At 41.1% G+C, this 15857-nt stretch overlaps 1 protein-coding gene across 2 annotated transcripts in view; it reads right to left on the minus strand.

Moving 5' to 3' along the window:
* LATS1 (large tumor suppressor kinase 1) overlaps positions 1-15857 on the minus strand; it is a 59686-nt gene that overhangs the window by 17558 nt on the left and 26271 nt on the right. For both annotated transcript variants that reach the window (XM_010381039.2, XM_030929156.1), the window contains 2 exons: positions 4672-6185; positions 1108-1690 (listed from right to left, as the gene is read on the minus strand). In XM_010381039.2, the coding sequence (XP_010379341.1) occupies positions 1108-1690; positions 4672-6185 (2097 nt within the window). The remainder of the gene's footprint in view (positions 1-1107; positions 1691-4671; positions 6186-15857) is intronic.

Raw genomic sequence — 15857 nt, forward strand, 5'->3', positions numbered from 1 at the left:
GTAGAAATAACATGAGCCCTGAAATCAGACAAACCTGCGTTCAAAGCCTAGCCCTTACACTTGATTTCTGTCTGACCTTGGGCAAGTTACTTCATCTAACTAGGCCTCAGTTTCTTCATCCTGCCTCACAGTGACATTGTGAGGATAAAATAGGATCAAGGATCATAAAGTGTTTAGGGTTATATAAGTTGTGTAATAGTCACGTTATGGAATCCTAAATAGCAGTGAAAATAAATGTTACATGTAATAACATGGAGGAACCTCAAACAAGTCAACACAAAGAATATATATAGATTAAATTTAAATAAAGGTTAAAGAGTAGGCAAAATGAAATAATATATTATTTAGAGATATATACATTTGTAATAAAAGTATCAATAAAAGTAAAGAACCTATTATAAAGTTCTGAAATAATAATTATCTCTGTGGAGGAGAAAAGGGGAAGTGATTGTTTAGGGGCTTCTAAAGTACTGATAGTCTAGTTCTTTAACTGAATGATGGATATGAGGATTCGTTAAAAAATTATTTTTAAAATGGTATTTGGCCAGGCGCAGGGGCTCACACCTGTAATCTCAGCACTTTGGGAGGCTGAGGCAGGTGGATCACCTGAGGTCAGGAGTTTGAGATCAGCCTGGCCAACATGGTGAAACCCCATCTCTATTAAAAATACAAAAATTAACCGGGCATGGTGGCGGGTGCTTGTAATCCCAGCTACTCGGGAGGCTGAGGCAGGAGAATCACTTGAACCCAGGACGGGGAGGTTGCAGTGAGCCGAGATCGCGCCACTGCACTCCAGCTTGTGTGACAGAGCAATACACCATCAAAAAAAAAAAAAAAAAAAAGTTATTTGTCTGTCATATTTACAAATAAAATGTAAAAGGTGTGACTCAAAAAATGTTAATGATATTTAGAAAGAATCAAGTCTAGCACATTCTTTCATTTTATAAGTCTAAGTGCCTAAAGGATTCACCCAAGTTTATCCAACAGAATCAAGACCTGACCCACATCTTCTGGCTCTCATCCAGTGATGATATCATCTTATAATTACTACATCAATAAATTACATTAGTATGAACAAACTAAAATAAATTTGATGAGTTTACTTACCACTCTGATAGTACTTAGAATCGTGTGTCCATCTGAAGCCAGTGCAGAGGCCAAAGTCAGTCAATTTAATATGACCATCACGATCAATCAAAATATTATCAGGTTTAATATCTCTATGAATAAAACCCATTTTATGAACACTTTCAACTGCACAGGTTAGTTCTGCTATGTAGAATCGTGCCAGATTTTCTGGAAAGATGCCCATTCTAATTAATAGGCTCATCATATCACCCCCAGGAATGTAGTCCATTACAAAGTATAAATTGTCCTTATCTTGGAATGAATAATACAGACGAACTACCCATTCATTGTCAGCTTCAGCCAGGATATCTCTCTCAGCTTTAACATGAGCAACTTGATTTCGAAGAAGAACATCTTTCTTGCGAAGAGTTTTTGTTGCATACAAAGCCTTGGTATCTACTTTTCTTGCTAGGCAGACTTCACCAAATGCTCCTATTCCTAGTGTCTTTATCTTCACAAACATAGATTTGTCCATTTTAGCCCTTTTAAGACGGATGTAATTAGATTCTTTTTGGCAAAGCATCTTTCTCATTTGATCCTGGGCATCTTGAGATAATCCAACCTAGGCAAATAAACTAAATGTTAAATAAGAATTATCTTCTTCAATATTGAATATTAAGAAATAGCTTGGAAAAACTTCAGGCATATATTTAAAGGTTAAATACATAATTTTTAATAAAGCATGTTAGAAATCTAGAAAACATTTCAAAGGAAATTAATGATCAAAAGTGCAGCCTAAGGGGTAGTTAAAAGGATATTCAAAGTGAATACATATGCAAATTCAGCTGTGGAGCGCAAGAAGAGGGTACCAGATGAGTAAGCTTTCTACCCTTCTCTAATGCACTCCAAAAAAAAAAAAAAAAAAAGGTTCTTAATGTGCAACAAACACCTGTTAACATGCATCTTCATTTATCTCTCTGTTATATGCTTCTCTTGGTGGAATTCCTAGGCCTCAAATATTCTTCCTCCTATTTTGTCCTTCATGAAAAAAAAAAAAATTCTTCCACTCCAGGTTCATTTATTCTAAAAAATTAATGTACCAAAGAACAACAAAACAATACCTTTTCTAACCCACCAATCCTTTCCCCATTCTCAATAAATACATAATAGTCATTAATAATCTTTCCTTTTCTCTTTTTCAGGGCATTAGAGTAAAGGTGCGACTCACAGCCAACCACTAACACAAATTGCAAAGGGTTTCTCCTACTTTGAAAAGAACAACTGGTTGTTCACAAGATATCCTTTGGATATTTAGGAATACTTCAAAGAATAGTCAGTGTGACTCATGAATATATCAAAAAATAGATTAAAAACAAAAACTAACTTCTAAGTATTATAGATATGGAATGCCTGGATTTAAAAGGGAGAAACATTTTTGGCTAACTAATAAAGAATTAATTAAAGGGTTTAAATAGAAAAGAAATTCAATTGGAAAAGTGGGGTCTAATTCTAGAAATACAAGACTAAAATAGAGCAACCACATGCTTCTGTTAGGATTCATATTTGCATGCAAAATCTTTTAAGGGTGGCATGCCAGACTTAGTTCAGAACTGTTTCTCTTAAAATCTTACTTGCCTACACAGTAATGGAGACTACAGAAGTCAGCAAAGCTTCCAACACCATAAAAGTTTAAATCAGCTATTAGTGAAAGTGAAGAGGAAAAAGGAAAAATAAACTAAGAAAATACACATAGACAGACTTTAGTAAGAAATCCTAAGAACTAAAATATGAATAAGTCATAGAAATTATTATGGTATTTCTCATTTAATAAAATATAAAATGGAAACAACAATACTATAAAATCAGATTTGGAAAAATCATTTTATAAGAATGGTTCTCTCAAGTATATATAAAGGAGTTTAATCACAAGGTTAAGCCTCTTGGATTGTGAGTAACAGATGTAAGATTAGGAGTCAAATCTTTGAACTGTAAGCATATGATAAAAACAATAATAGCCGGGTGCGGTGGCTCACGCCTGTAATCCCAGCACTTTGGGAGGCAGACGTGGGTGGGTCATGGGGTCAAGACATCAAGAGCAGCCTGGCCAACATGGTGAAACCCCGCTTCTACTAAAAATAAAAAATTAGATCGGTGTGGTGATGGGCACCTGTAGTCCCAGCTACTGGGGAGGCTGAGGAAGGAGAACTGCTTGAACCTGGGAGGTGGAGGTTGCAGTGAGCCGAGATGGCGGCACTGCACTCCAGCCTGGCGACAGAGCAAGACTCCGTCTCAAAAAAAAAAAAAAAAAAAAAAGATGATGATCGTACTACCTTAATATCTAGTGAAGAGATCTATGTGAAATGACAACACAGATTAAAGTGTGTTTACTTATTAGTCTGATCTCCCTTTTAGTGCAGTTTGACTAAATAATTTCAGCACATTTTTCTCTAGTATATTATAAAAATGAAATGAGAAGGAAGAAATAACTGAAGGGAATTTCTTTTACACTTTCTAATAAGATCTATGTGATGAATAAACCCATAAACTCCAAATTTTCTTTTTCTTTTTTTGTTTTTTTTGAGACGGAGTCTCGCTCTGTCGCCCAGGCTGGAGTGCAGTGGCTGGATCTCAGCTCACTGCAAGCTCCGCCTCCCGGGTTCACGCCATTCTCCTGCCTCAGCCTCCCGAGTAGCTGGGACTACAGGCGCCCGCCACCTTGCCCGGCTAGTTTTTTGTATTTTTTAGTAGAGACGGGGTTTCACCGTGTTAGCCAAGATGGTCTCGATCTCCTGACCTCGTGATCCGCCCATCTCGGCCTCCCAAAGTGCTGGGATTACAGGCTTGAGCCACCGCGCCCGGCCTAAACTCCAAATTTTCTACAAGTAAAAGGAATTGTTTCATAAGTATATCAAGAGATGAGACCCACATATTTCTTTCTTTCTTTTTTTTTTTTTTTTTGAGACGGAGTCTCTCTCTGTCGCCCAGGCTGGAGTACAATGGTGCGATCTCGGCTCACTGCAACTGCCACCTCCCAGGTTCACGACATTCTCCTGACTCAGCCTCCCCAGTAGTTGGGACTACAGGCGCCTGCCACCACGCCCAGCTGATTTTTTTCGTACTTTTAGTAGAGACGAGGTTTCACCGTGTTAGGCAGGATGGTCTCAATCTCCTGACCTCATGATCTGCCCGCCTCGGCCTTCCAAAGTGCTGGGATTACAGGAGTGAGCCACCGCGCCCGGCTTGAGACCCACAAATTTCTAGTTTATGTTTAAATGTTGTAAGATAATGTATAAAACCTAGAAAACAACCCTTCCTCCAATTTTCATATAAAGGTATTATGTATACCTAAACTATATACTGCAAATTATATTTTTCTTAATTTACACAAGATTTTATTAGAGGAAATTCTGAGTAAATCTTGAAATACTAAAAAAAGATGCTACAATCAAAAGCACTTTAATATTTATTCACTTTTAAATTCTGTAACTGATAATATATTGTATTTAGCTATAAAAACAGAAAAATACTGGAGCACAATATTTTAAAATAAACACCAAGCAAATAGATTTTAAGTATAAAAATGGACATTTTAAAAGGTTTTACCCGCATCATTTCATTCTCTAATTGTTTTTTACGATGTAGACGCTGCTGATGAGATTTGAGTACATTTTCTACATGTTGCTCCATAAAGAATTTAAATGCTTGAGGAGAATAACTTTGAATACGAGATTCCCTTCGCTCTTCATCTTTCTTGTTTTTCCTAACAGTAATGGGTGAAGTTGTAATCTGTTTCTTTTCTTTATCCCCACTATCAACATTTTCATAACTCTTTTCACTCTCATCTTCCTTGGGCAAGCTTGGCTGATCCTCTTTGCTAGGCTTACTGATTGATTCATATGGAGGAACAGATGGGTTTTGGTGCAGCAGATGTTTTGGGTATGGTGGTGGTGGTCCCTGATAGTTTGGAGCTTCAGCAACAGGTGGCATCACAGTCACATTTGAAGCGGTTCCCTCAGGAAAAGGACTGGGTTGAACAGTTTGAATTGGCTGTGGTATCCAAGAAGGGTGTGTAGGTGCTAAAGCAGTCTGTAGCTCTGGTTTTAATACACGCATGCTTTTCACAGGCTGTTGAATAGGAGCTGGTGTAATTGCAGTGACTGTTGTAGCGGAAGGCTGAGAATTAGCAGAGTGACTTGCTCTATTTCCTAATGGGTTATTAAAAGAATTTGACCTCACTGGTATGTTAGGTTGCCATGTAGGGATTTCATGCCCACTGCTCGGGGATGACTGGGCTGGAGCAGAAGATGACTGAGGCCAATTTGTTTGCAGTCCAGGTACATTAATGTTATACAGTTCCATGTTATGACTATTTCTGTTTGGCACCATCATAGACTGAGGAATATTTCCATTTGTATATGACGAAGGAGCAGCAGATCCCCCTGTTTGTAAAGCAGAAGGGCTTTGTCCATTAGTTGCGGTCAGAGGATATGGAGGTGGTGGCTGCCGATTCACACTGCCAGCAGGGACAACATTTTGGTGTATCATGAAATCAGTTTGTCCAGTACCATTCTGCATTCCAGGTCTCCCTGATGGAAAGTTAAATTTGCTAGAACTCTGCATGATGATTGGTTGTCTGCCAACAGGAACAGAACTAATGCCTCTCTGTCCCTGATTAGAAGGATTCATGGGGGAAGTACTGAGAGGTGGTGGAGGATAGCCCTCTTGCCATGCCCCAGGTGGGACAGGAGAGATTCGGGAGATTACGTATTCCATGTTTCCAGAATAGCGTTTTGTTTGAGAGTTTGGTTCCCATGAAGGGGGAGGTGGAGTTGTACCTCTTGGAGGGGGAGTCTGGCCTCTTGGAGGTGGTGGAGGAGTAACACTCCTTACTTGAGGTGGAGGTGGGGGGTTCACTCTCTGTCCATTGCTGGGGTGAGCTTGAGCAAATGCTGTTATACCAGATCCAGACAAAGGTCTTCCTACATCTGTCTGTGAGTTGGGACTCTCAGAATGATAGGCCACACTTTCTCCTAGTGGTTGGCCATGCCTCTGAGGAACTAAGGATTCTTTAGAACCTTTCCAGCTCTGTTTGCGGTTAACTGATTGTTGCACATTTCCTATGGTTATAAGAGAGATAAAGAGGAAAAAAAATCATGTTTTCAACCTCTTATTTTTGAAAAGTTTGCAATTCTGATACTACAAATGATACTCAATTCTCTTTCAAGAATTATAAAAATATAAAAAAGTTCAAGTGATCTCTTGTACAAAATGGTGACTGTAGTTAATAACGTATTGTACTCCTGAAAACTGCTAAGAGAGTAGATTTTAAGTGTTCTCACTACAAAAAAATGATATGTGAGGTAATAATACATGTTATTTAGCTCAATTTAGCAGAAAAAGAAAAAAGAGTTATAAAAATAAAATTTCAGTAAGTGGTTTCCTTTCACCTTTTAAAATTTTATTTATTTTTGACCAGGCACGGTGGCTCACACCTGTAATCCCAGCACTTTGGGAGGCTGAGGTGGGTGGATTGCTTGAGCCCAGGAGTTTCAGACCAGCCTGGGCAACATGGTGAAGTCCCATCTCTACTGAAAACACAAAAATGAGCCAGGTGTGGTGGCACGTGCCTGTAGTCCCAGCTACCAGGGAGGCTGAGGTTGAAGGACTGCTTGAACCTGGGTGGTAGAGGTTGCAATGAGCCGAGATAATGCCACTGTACTCCAGCCTGGGAGATAGAGTGAGACCTTGTATCAAAAAAAAAAAAAAAAGTATTCTTGACTGATGGCTCAAAATTCACAAAGTACAATATCATACTTCTGTCCTTTAGCCGACCGATCTTTAATAAGGTACTTCAGGGATATACATAGACAAGTAGTACTATACATCCCATATGTACTACTACTATGCCTAGCTTTTTTCATTAAACAAAATGAAGATTCTGTATCAGTATAGAAAGTATTTCCTCACTTTAAAAAAATGTTACCATTGTTTTTCACCTTACGGATATACCCTAATTTATTTAATCAGTTCCTTCACTGATGGACATTTAGGTTATTCTCAGTATTTTGCTTTATACATTAAAAAAAAAATGCAGCAATGAAAAATTTTGAACAGGCCAAGTGTTGTGGCTCAGGCCTATAATCCCAGCACTTTGGGAGACTGAGGTAGGCGGATCACTTGAGGCCAGGAGTTTGAGACCAGCCTGGCCAACACGGCGAAACCCCATCTCTACTGAAAATACAAAAAAATTAGCCAGGCGTGGTAGTGTGCACCTACAGTCCCAGCCACTCGGGAGGCTGAGGCAGGAGAATTGCTTGAACCCAGGAGGCCAACGCAGCAGTGAACTGAGATTGTGCCACTGCACTCCAGCCTGGGTGACAGTGCAAGACTCCATCTCAAAAAAAAATAAATAAATTTTTTTTGAACAGGTATAGTTTCATATATATGCATGCATATTTGTAGATAAATTATTAGAGGTGGCATTATTAAGCCAAAGGGTGTATCTATTTGTAATATTCATAGCTAGTACTGATTTTAAATATATTTAAATATATATATATTTAAATATATATATATTTTTAAATTGAAACAGAGTCTCCCTTTGTCACCCAGGTTAGCGTGCAGTGGCACAGACTCACTGCAACCTCCACCTCCCGGGTTCAAGTGATTCTCCTTCCTCAGCCTCCCGAGCAGCTGGGACTACAGGCACACGCCAACACGTCCAGCTAATTTTTGTAATTTTAGTACAGATGGGGCTTCGCCATGTTGGCCAGACTGGTCTTAAACTCCCGACCTCAAGTGATCTGCCCACCTCAGCCTTCCGAAGTGCTGGGATTATAGGTGTGACCCACTGTGCCTGGCCTTTTAATATGGTTTTTAAAACAGAAAAAGGTAGTAGGCTATAATTAGCTGAACATTAAATAAGGTATAGATTTTACAGAAACTGTCTTTAATGGAATTTCCAATCAATAAAACAAGCAAAAAAAAAATAAACAATACCAAAAAAAAAAGAGAAGTATTTAAAATAGAATAGTCCAGCCACTTAGGAAAAATATACAAGATACATTGGTATAAAGACAATACACATATACATTCCAGAAGGACTAAAGGTTTAAATATTAAAGATGAAATCATGTAAGCACTAGAAAAAAAGAAAAGACCATTCAATAATATTGGGGTACCTCCAGCAAATGTCTTCCCAGGCATGACAAAAGTAGAGATCTAAATACAAACACTCATTACCATTAAAAAACAAAACAAGGCCGGGCGCAGTGGCGCAAGCCTGTAATCCCAGCACTTTGGGAGGCCGAGACAGGCGGATCACGAGGTCAGGAGATCGAGACCATTCTGGCTAACACGGTGAAACCCCGTCTCTACTAAAAAATACAAAAAACTAGCCGGGCGAGGTGGCGGGCGCCTGTAGTCCCAGCTACTCGGGAGGCTGAGGCAGGAGAATGGCGTAAACCCAGGAGGCGGAGCTTGCAGTGAGCTGAGATCCAGCCACTGCACTCCAGCCTGGGCGACAGAGCGAGACTCCATCTCCAAAAAAAACAAAAAACAAAAAACAAAAAAAAACAAAAAAGAATACTAACAAATTTGAAAGCTCAACATTATCCTGGGCAAAAATATATCTAACAACACATCTGAGAAAAAAACTGGTAAAATGTGGTGAATGTTCATAATGCTCAGTTTAACACTCCCTTTCATCTAGGCAGGGCAGCTTTTGGGGTCTATATTCTCAAAGGAGGAGCCAGACGAAAAGCAGGTAAGTAAATCATGTTTGGGGAACATATCATTCTGGATAAACCGGATAAGTCCTCTGGCCATTAGGCTCTTTCTCACTTTCCTCAGACGGCCAGCTGAAGTCAAATACACCATGTCACTCATTCAGCTTTTAGAGTATACAGTCACCCCTGTTGTTCTGCACCTCCTACAGAGCTCTCCATATTCTTCCACTTCCCAAACCTTTCCACTATGTGCTCTGAATCCACTTGGCTCCACAGCCAGCAAATGTGCCTTATCGGTAACCTCTCCTCCAAGCTTTCCTGCCACCTTCTTGAAGCTGGTTTTCTTCTGCTGATATTACTTTCCTTTCTGCCCTTTGAAATTAAGGTTTCTTTAAAAATAACCTGGCGAAAAGATGGGGTTCTAACATTTGTTCTTACAGGTTTGATATTATTCCTTTAAAAAAGCCAGCTCTTTTGAAGTTCATGCTATGTGGGAGGCCACACTCATTAATTCCTCTCACCTAATGAGCTCCTACCTATTTGCTCTGCTTCATTCAGCCACAGCTTCAGCATTCAGTCTACCCTAAGCCCCGCCTTCATCCTGTAACCTCAATATCCACGAGAATAAACCGTCTATTGCCCTCATATCTCAGCTTCTTGACGTCCCCTCTTCCACTCCACATCAAGTATCATTCTCATGACTGTATTTCAAATTTTGGTATCACTCATATCTGCTAGTTTCAGAATCACTTCTTTAAGGTTTATATGTTTATACTCCCAGACCACAACTTCTTCTCTTTTGTTTACTCCTACTGCAAAAGTTTTTAAACTTTATTAAGTAGCAACCTTACCAAGATCTCCAAGATTTTTTTTTTTTTTTTTTTTTGAGACAGAGTCTCGCTCTGTTGCCCAGACTGGAGTGCGTTGGCATGATCTCGACTCAATGAAACCTCTGCCTCCCGGGTTTAAGCGATTCTTCTGCCTCAGTCCCGTGTGGCTGGGATTATAGGCAGATGCCACCACACCCAGCTAATTTTTGTATTCAAAATTACAGAAATGGGGTTTCACCATGTTGGTCAGGCTGGTCTTGAACTCCTGACCTTAGGTGATCCACTCACCTTGGCATCCCAAAGTGTTGGGGTTACAGGCGTGAGCTACCGCATCCGGCCAACATCTCCAAGGTTAATCCCCCACTTTATCAGTCCTGCTTTTTCTTATTTTTATTCTTTTGAGACAGTCTTGAAATCACTCAAGCTGGAGAGCAGTGGCATGATCATGAATCACTGCAGCCTTGAACCCCTGGGCTCAAGCAATCCTCTCACCTCAGCCTTCCAAATAGTTGGGACTACAGGCATGTATCACCATGCCCAGCTAATTATCTTATTTATTTATTTTTGTAGAGATGGTGTCTAAGTTGCCCAGGCTGGTCTCAAACTCCTGGGCTCAAGTGATCCTCCTGCCTCAGCCTCCCAAAATGCTAGGATTACAGGCAGGAGATACTAAGCCTAGCCTATTTTTAAAACTTTTTGTAGAGACAGGGTCTCCCTAATATACCCAGACTGGTCTCAAACTCCTGGCTTCAAGCAATCCTCCCACCTTGGCCTCCAAAGTGCTGGGATTACAGGCGTGAGCCAGTGCACTTGGTCTTCCCCTTTCTTTATGACACATTTTATCCAACTTAAATCCATGGTCTATCACTTTGTTCTTCCCTCTCTTTTTCTCCGAGATCACCTCCTTTTTATTCGTTCATTAAATATTTGGGGGTTTGTTTGTTTGTTTGTTTTGACATGGAGTCTTCACTTTGTCACCTAGGCTGGAGTGCAATGGCGCAATCTCGGCTCACTGCAACCTCCACCTCCCAGGTTCAAGCGATTCTCCTGCCTTAGCCTCCCAAGTAGCTGGGATTACAGAAGCCCACTACCCCATCTGGCTAATTTTTTGTATTTTTAGTAGAGACGGGGTTTCACTATGTTGGCCAGGCTGGTCTTGAACTCCTGACTTCATGACCTGCCCACCTGGGCCTCCTAAAGTGCTGGGATTACAGGCATGAGCCACTGCACCCGGCCCATTCATTAAATATTTATAGAGCATCAACTATATGCCAGGCACTGCTCTAAGCATTCCAATGACATTGGTAAACAGAACATCCCTGGACCATGGGATCTACATTCTCAAAGGAGGAGCCAGACACAAAGCAGGTGAATAAATAAACGAGGTAACTTCAGGGAATGATAAATGCTCTGTGAATGAAACATAAATGGCATCAAATGATAGAGAGTAACGAGAGGATAGAAAGGGATAAGGGCTCCTCTGAGGGATAATATATGAGTCCAAACTGCACAGGCCAGGCGCGGTGGCTCACGCCTGTAATCCTAGCACTTTAGGAGGCTGAGGTGGGCGGATCACCCGATGTCAGGAGTTCAAGACCAGCCTGGCCAACATGGTGAAACCCCGTCTCTACTAAAAATACAAAAATTAGCTGGGTGTGGTGGCACATGCCTGTAATCCCAGCTACCCGGCAGGCTGAGACAGGAGAATCACTGGAACCCGGGAGGCAGAGGTTGCAGTGAGCCGAGATAGCGCCACGGCACTCCAGTCTGGGCTACAGAGCAAAACTTTGTCTCAAAAAAAAAAAAAAAAAAGACTGCATAAAGGTCCTGAAGTGGGAGCTTGGTATTTTCCAAGAACAAAATTAACCCAGTATGGCTGTAGAACAGTAAACGAGGAGGAAAAAGTAGTATTGGATGGGATCTAAGAGGTAGCCAGGTCATGGACAAGGAATTTGGAAGAATAAGAAGCCAATAAAGGCAGAGGAGGAGTATGCTCTGATTAAGGATTTGAATTAACCTTTCAGGCTGGGCACGGTGGCTCACGCCTCTCTCAAAGAAAAAAAATTACCCTTTTAGCAATATTATCGATCTTATTTTGTACTTGTTTAGTGAAACTCCAGTCAGGGATAATTCCAGCTATCTTTTTTTGTTGTTGCTTTTAACACTTACAAGAAAAAGTGATGCAATGGGCAAACTGATTCTACTATAATTTAGGATCAGCATCCTTGGATGGCCTCAGCACCACCAGGAAACTCTTTCTATAGTCTCCACTATTGCCAGTCCTCAGTCTCCTCAAATTGCCTGCCCCATTCCTCACTCATTACTCTAAGAAAATAACTAGGTTTTCTATTTCAGAGAAAACAGCAGGCATCAGAAAGGACTCCCTTAGCTTCCCTACCTAACCCAGGCCCATTTGTTGCTGTTAGAGAAAAATGCCTGTTCCTCTATCTAAGGCTAATATTCCCTCATGCTATGCTTTGGATCCTATTCCTCCTACTTGATCCTCAAGTATCTCTTGAATATTTAATTTCATCCTCTTAACTGGAGTCTTCCAATTATCTTTTAAACATGTTTAAGTCTTTACTTAAAAAAATAATAAGAAGACGACTCTCCTTCCACTCCCATATATAGAGCTCTACCTCAAAGTGTTATCTGGTCCACAAACTGACATAAGATATATCACAAACTGACATGAGATTAAGTATGGAAACGGAGAGTGAGGACTGAGAAATATTTATAGAAATTTGACAGAATAAACTTATTCTGTTAAATAAAATGATAAACTATTTAAACATATATATATATATTCCTTTTCTTTTCTTTTTTTTTTTTTGAGATGGAGTTTTGCTCTTGTTGCCCAGGCTGGAGTGCAATGGCTCACTGCAATCTCCGCCTCCCAAGTTTAACTGATTCTTCTGCCTCCGCCTCCCCAGTAGCTGCGATTACAGGCATGCGCCACCATGCCCAGCTAATTTTGTAGCTCATGCCCAGCTAATTTTGTATTTTTAGTAGGTTTTAGTAGAGACAGGGTTTCTCCACGTTGGTCAGGCTGGTCTCAAACTCCTCAGGTGATCCACCCGCCCCAGCCTCCCAAAGTGCTGGGATTACAGGTGTAAGCCACTGTGCCCAGCCTAAACTTATTACTATTATTATTATATTCTGAGACAGAATCTCGCTCTGTCACCCAGGCTGGAGCGCAGTGGCCGGATCTCAGCTCACTGCAAGCTCCGCCTCCTGGGTTCACGCCATTCTCCTGCCTCAGTCTCCCGAGCAGCTGGGACTACAGGCGTTCGCCACCATGTCTGGCTAATTTTTTGTATTTTTAGTAGAGACGGGGTTTCACCGTGTTAGCCAGGACGGTCTCAATCTCCTCACCTCGTGATCCGCCCGCCTCGGCTTCCCAAAGTGCTGGGATTACAGGCGTGAGCCACCGTGTCCAGCCCTAAACTTAACTTATATTTTTATGTCACTTAAAATTTTAACTTTCTTTTTTTTTTTTTGAGAAAGGGACTCACTCTATTGCCCAGGCTGGAGTGCAGTGGTGCTATCACAGCTCACTGCAGCCTTAACCTTCTGGGCACTAGCAATCCTCCCACCTCAGCCTCCTGAGTAGGTGGGACTACAGGCACATGCCACCATACCTGGATAATTTTTTGTAGAGCTGGGGTTTCACCACGATGCCCAGGCTGGTCTCAAACTCCTGAGCTCAAGCGATCCTCCCGCCTCAGCCTCCCAAAGTGCTGTGATTACAAGTGTGAGCCACCATGCCTGGCATTAAATTTTCATTTTCTAATAATTTATTGTACTTATAAAATTATGAATTGAATTCATGATGAATTGGAAATTTGAAAAGTCAAAGGTCTTCACCATAGATGGTTTGAGAAGCACTACTCTTGCTAATGTCCTCACTCTCTCCTCCAGAAATACTTCTTGAAGGTATACCTTGTTTTTCTTTTACTACTACATATCCTGTTTAGTCCTCAACCCACTCCAATCTGAATTATGCTCCCATGACATGACAAGTTACCTCATTTGCTGAACCCCCAATCCATATGCTGAAGTCATAACCACCAGTACTATAAGATGTGACTGTATTTGGTAATTAAGATTAAATTAGGTCACTAGGGTGCGTCCTAATGCAGTATGACCTGTATCCCTGTAAGAGAAAATTTGGACATGGAGACGGAGACTCAAGACACATGCACATGCAGAGGGACAAACATATGAGGACACAGCAAGGCAGCGGCCATCTGCAAGCCAAGGAGAGCAGCCTCAGAAGAAACTAGACCTGCCAGTAACTAATCGTGGACTTTTAGTCTCCAGCACTCAAATAAATCTTAATTGTTTAAGCCACCCAGTCTGTGTTATTTTGTTATGGCAGCCCTAGCAAACTAAAACACGTCACTAAAGTCAACAAGATTATTTTTTAGTTCTCATCTTGGTCAATATCTCTTTCTTAACAGTATTTGGCATTTTCACCATTCCCTCCCCTTCTTAAAACATTCTCTTTCTGTGGCTCCCAAAACACTGAAAACCTTACTGGTTTTCTTCCTTTTCACCTATTTCTTCTCTGTCCCCTTTGCAGGTTTACCCCTTCCTACTAGCTATTAAATAATAAGCTTGGTTGCAGGCCATATTATTATTTTGATCTATGTAACATCCCTTAGGTGACCTATTTCATATGCCCGGCTCATGCATACATACCCAGCTCCCTACTTGACATCTCCACTTGGAAAACTACAGCCAGATTTACGATCCTTCCCACCCAAATTCTATCCTCTCTTAACATTCCTTTTTTTTTTTTTTTTTTTTTTGAGACGGAGTCTCGCTGTGTCGCCCAGGCTGGAGTGCAGTGGCTGGATCTCAGCTCACTGCAAGCTCCGCCTCCCGGGTTTACGCCATTCTCCTGCCTCAGCCTCCCTAGTAGCTGGGACTACACGCGCCCGCCACCACGCCCGGCTAGTTTTTTGTATTTTTTTAGTAGAGACGGGGTTTCACCGTGTTAGCCAGGATGGTCTCGATCTTCTGACCTCATGATCCGCCCGTCTCGGCCTCCCAAAGTGCTGGGATTACAGGCTTGAGCCACCGCGCCCGGCCAACATTCCCTTTCTTAATGTCAGGTATTATCATCCATTTATTTTTCTAAGCCAAAAACCTAAGAGTTATCCCCTTCTATCATCACGCACCATATGTAATCTATTACCAAGTCCTTGTCAATTTTACCACTCCCATCCCTCTTAATTCATTCATTTTCTTCACTGCTATTGCCCAAGTCCAAATTAGCCTCACAAACTACTGTGTTTCCCATCACACCTGTCCTCATATCTATCCTCGCTCCTCTCGAACCCATTCTCATCCACTGCAGCCATCTTTCTGAAATACAAATCTAATAATGTTATTACCCTGCCTTAAACACTTCTACACCTTTCTGCTGCTCTTAGGATAAAATTAATAAACAGAGTCAGGCCCCTATGCAGAGTCAGTCCCCTATGGACTTTTCCAGTCACATGTCACAATCCTGTTTTCAGTGCTCCAAGCATTTTCATTTTTTTTTTGTAGCATCAAAATCTGCCAAAGCAGCCATGCATAGGGACACTCACTAATCCCATTCCCATTAACTCTGTACTTTTTCAGATATCAGCTTTATTACCAGTTTGTTAGGAAGGGCTTTTCTGATCTTCTTGATGCGGTTAAAAAAAAAAAAAAAAGAAAAAAATCCCACTATTATATAACTCCACAGTACCACGTAACTCTCCTCTCTTCATTCACACCATATATAGCTGTAATTCTACAGTTATCTGGGTGATTATTTGATCTCCCTTACTAGGTAAGGTCCACAAAAGGGCAAGAACTTACCCAATGCAGAGCAAAGAGCGTGAAACAGTGGATGATCAATAAAAATGTGTTGAATAGGAAGAATGACTATAGCCCTCTTATAAATCAATTCTTTTTCTTTTCTTTTTTTTTTTTGAGATGGAGTTTCGCTCTTTTTGCCCAGGCTGGAGTGCAGTGGTGCGATCTCAGCTCACTGCAACCTCTGCTTCCCAGATTCAAGCAATTCTCTTGCCTCAGCCTCTCGAGTAGCTGAGATTAGAGACATGTGCCACCACGCCCAGCTAATTTTGTATTTTTAGTAGGGTTTCTCCATGTTGGTCAGGTTGGTCTCTAACTCCTGACCTCAGGTGATCCGCCCGCCTTGGCCTCCCAAAGTGCTGGGATTACAGGCGTAAGC

The sequence above is a fragment of the Rhinopithecus roxellana genome, chromosome 4 (genome assembly GCF_007565055.1).
Source record: "Rhinopithecus roxellana isolate Shanxi Qingling chromosome 4, ASM756505v1, whole genome shotgun sequence".
NCBI lineage: Eukaryota > Metazoa > Chordata > Mammalia > Primates > Cercopithecidae > Rhinopithecus > Rhinopithecus roxellana.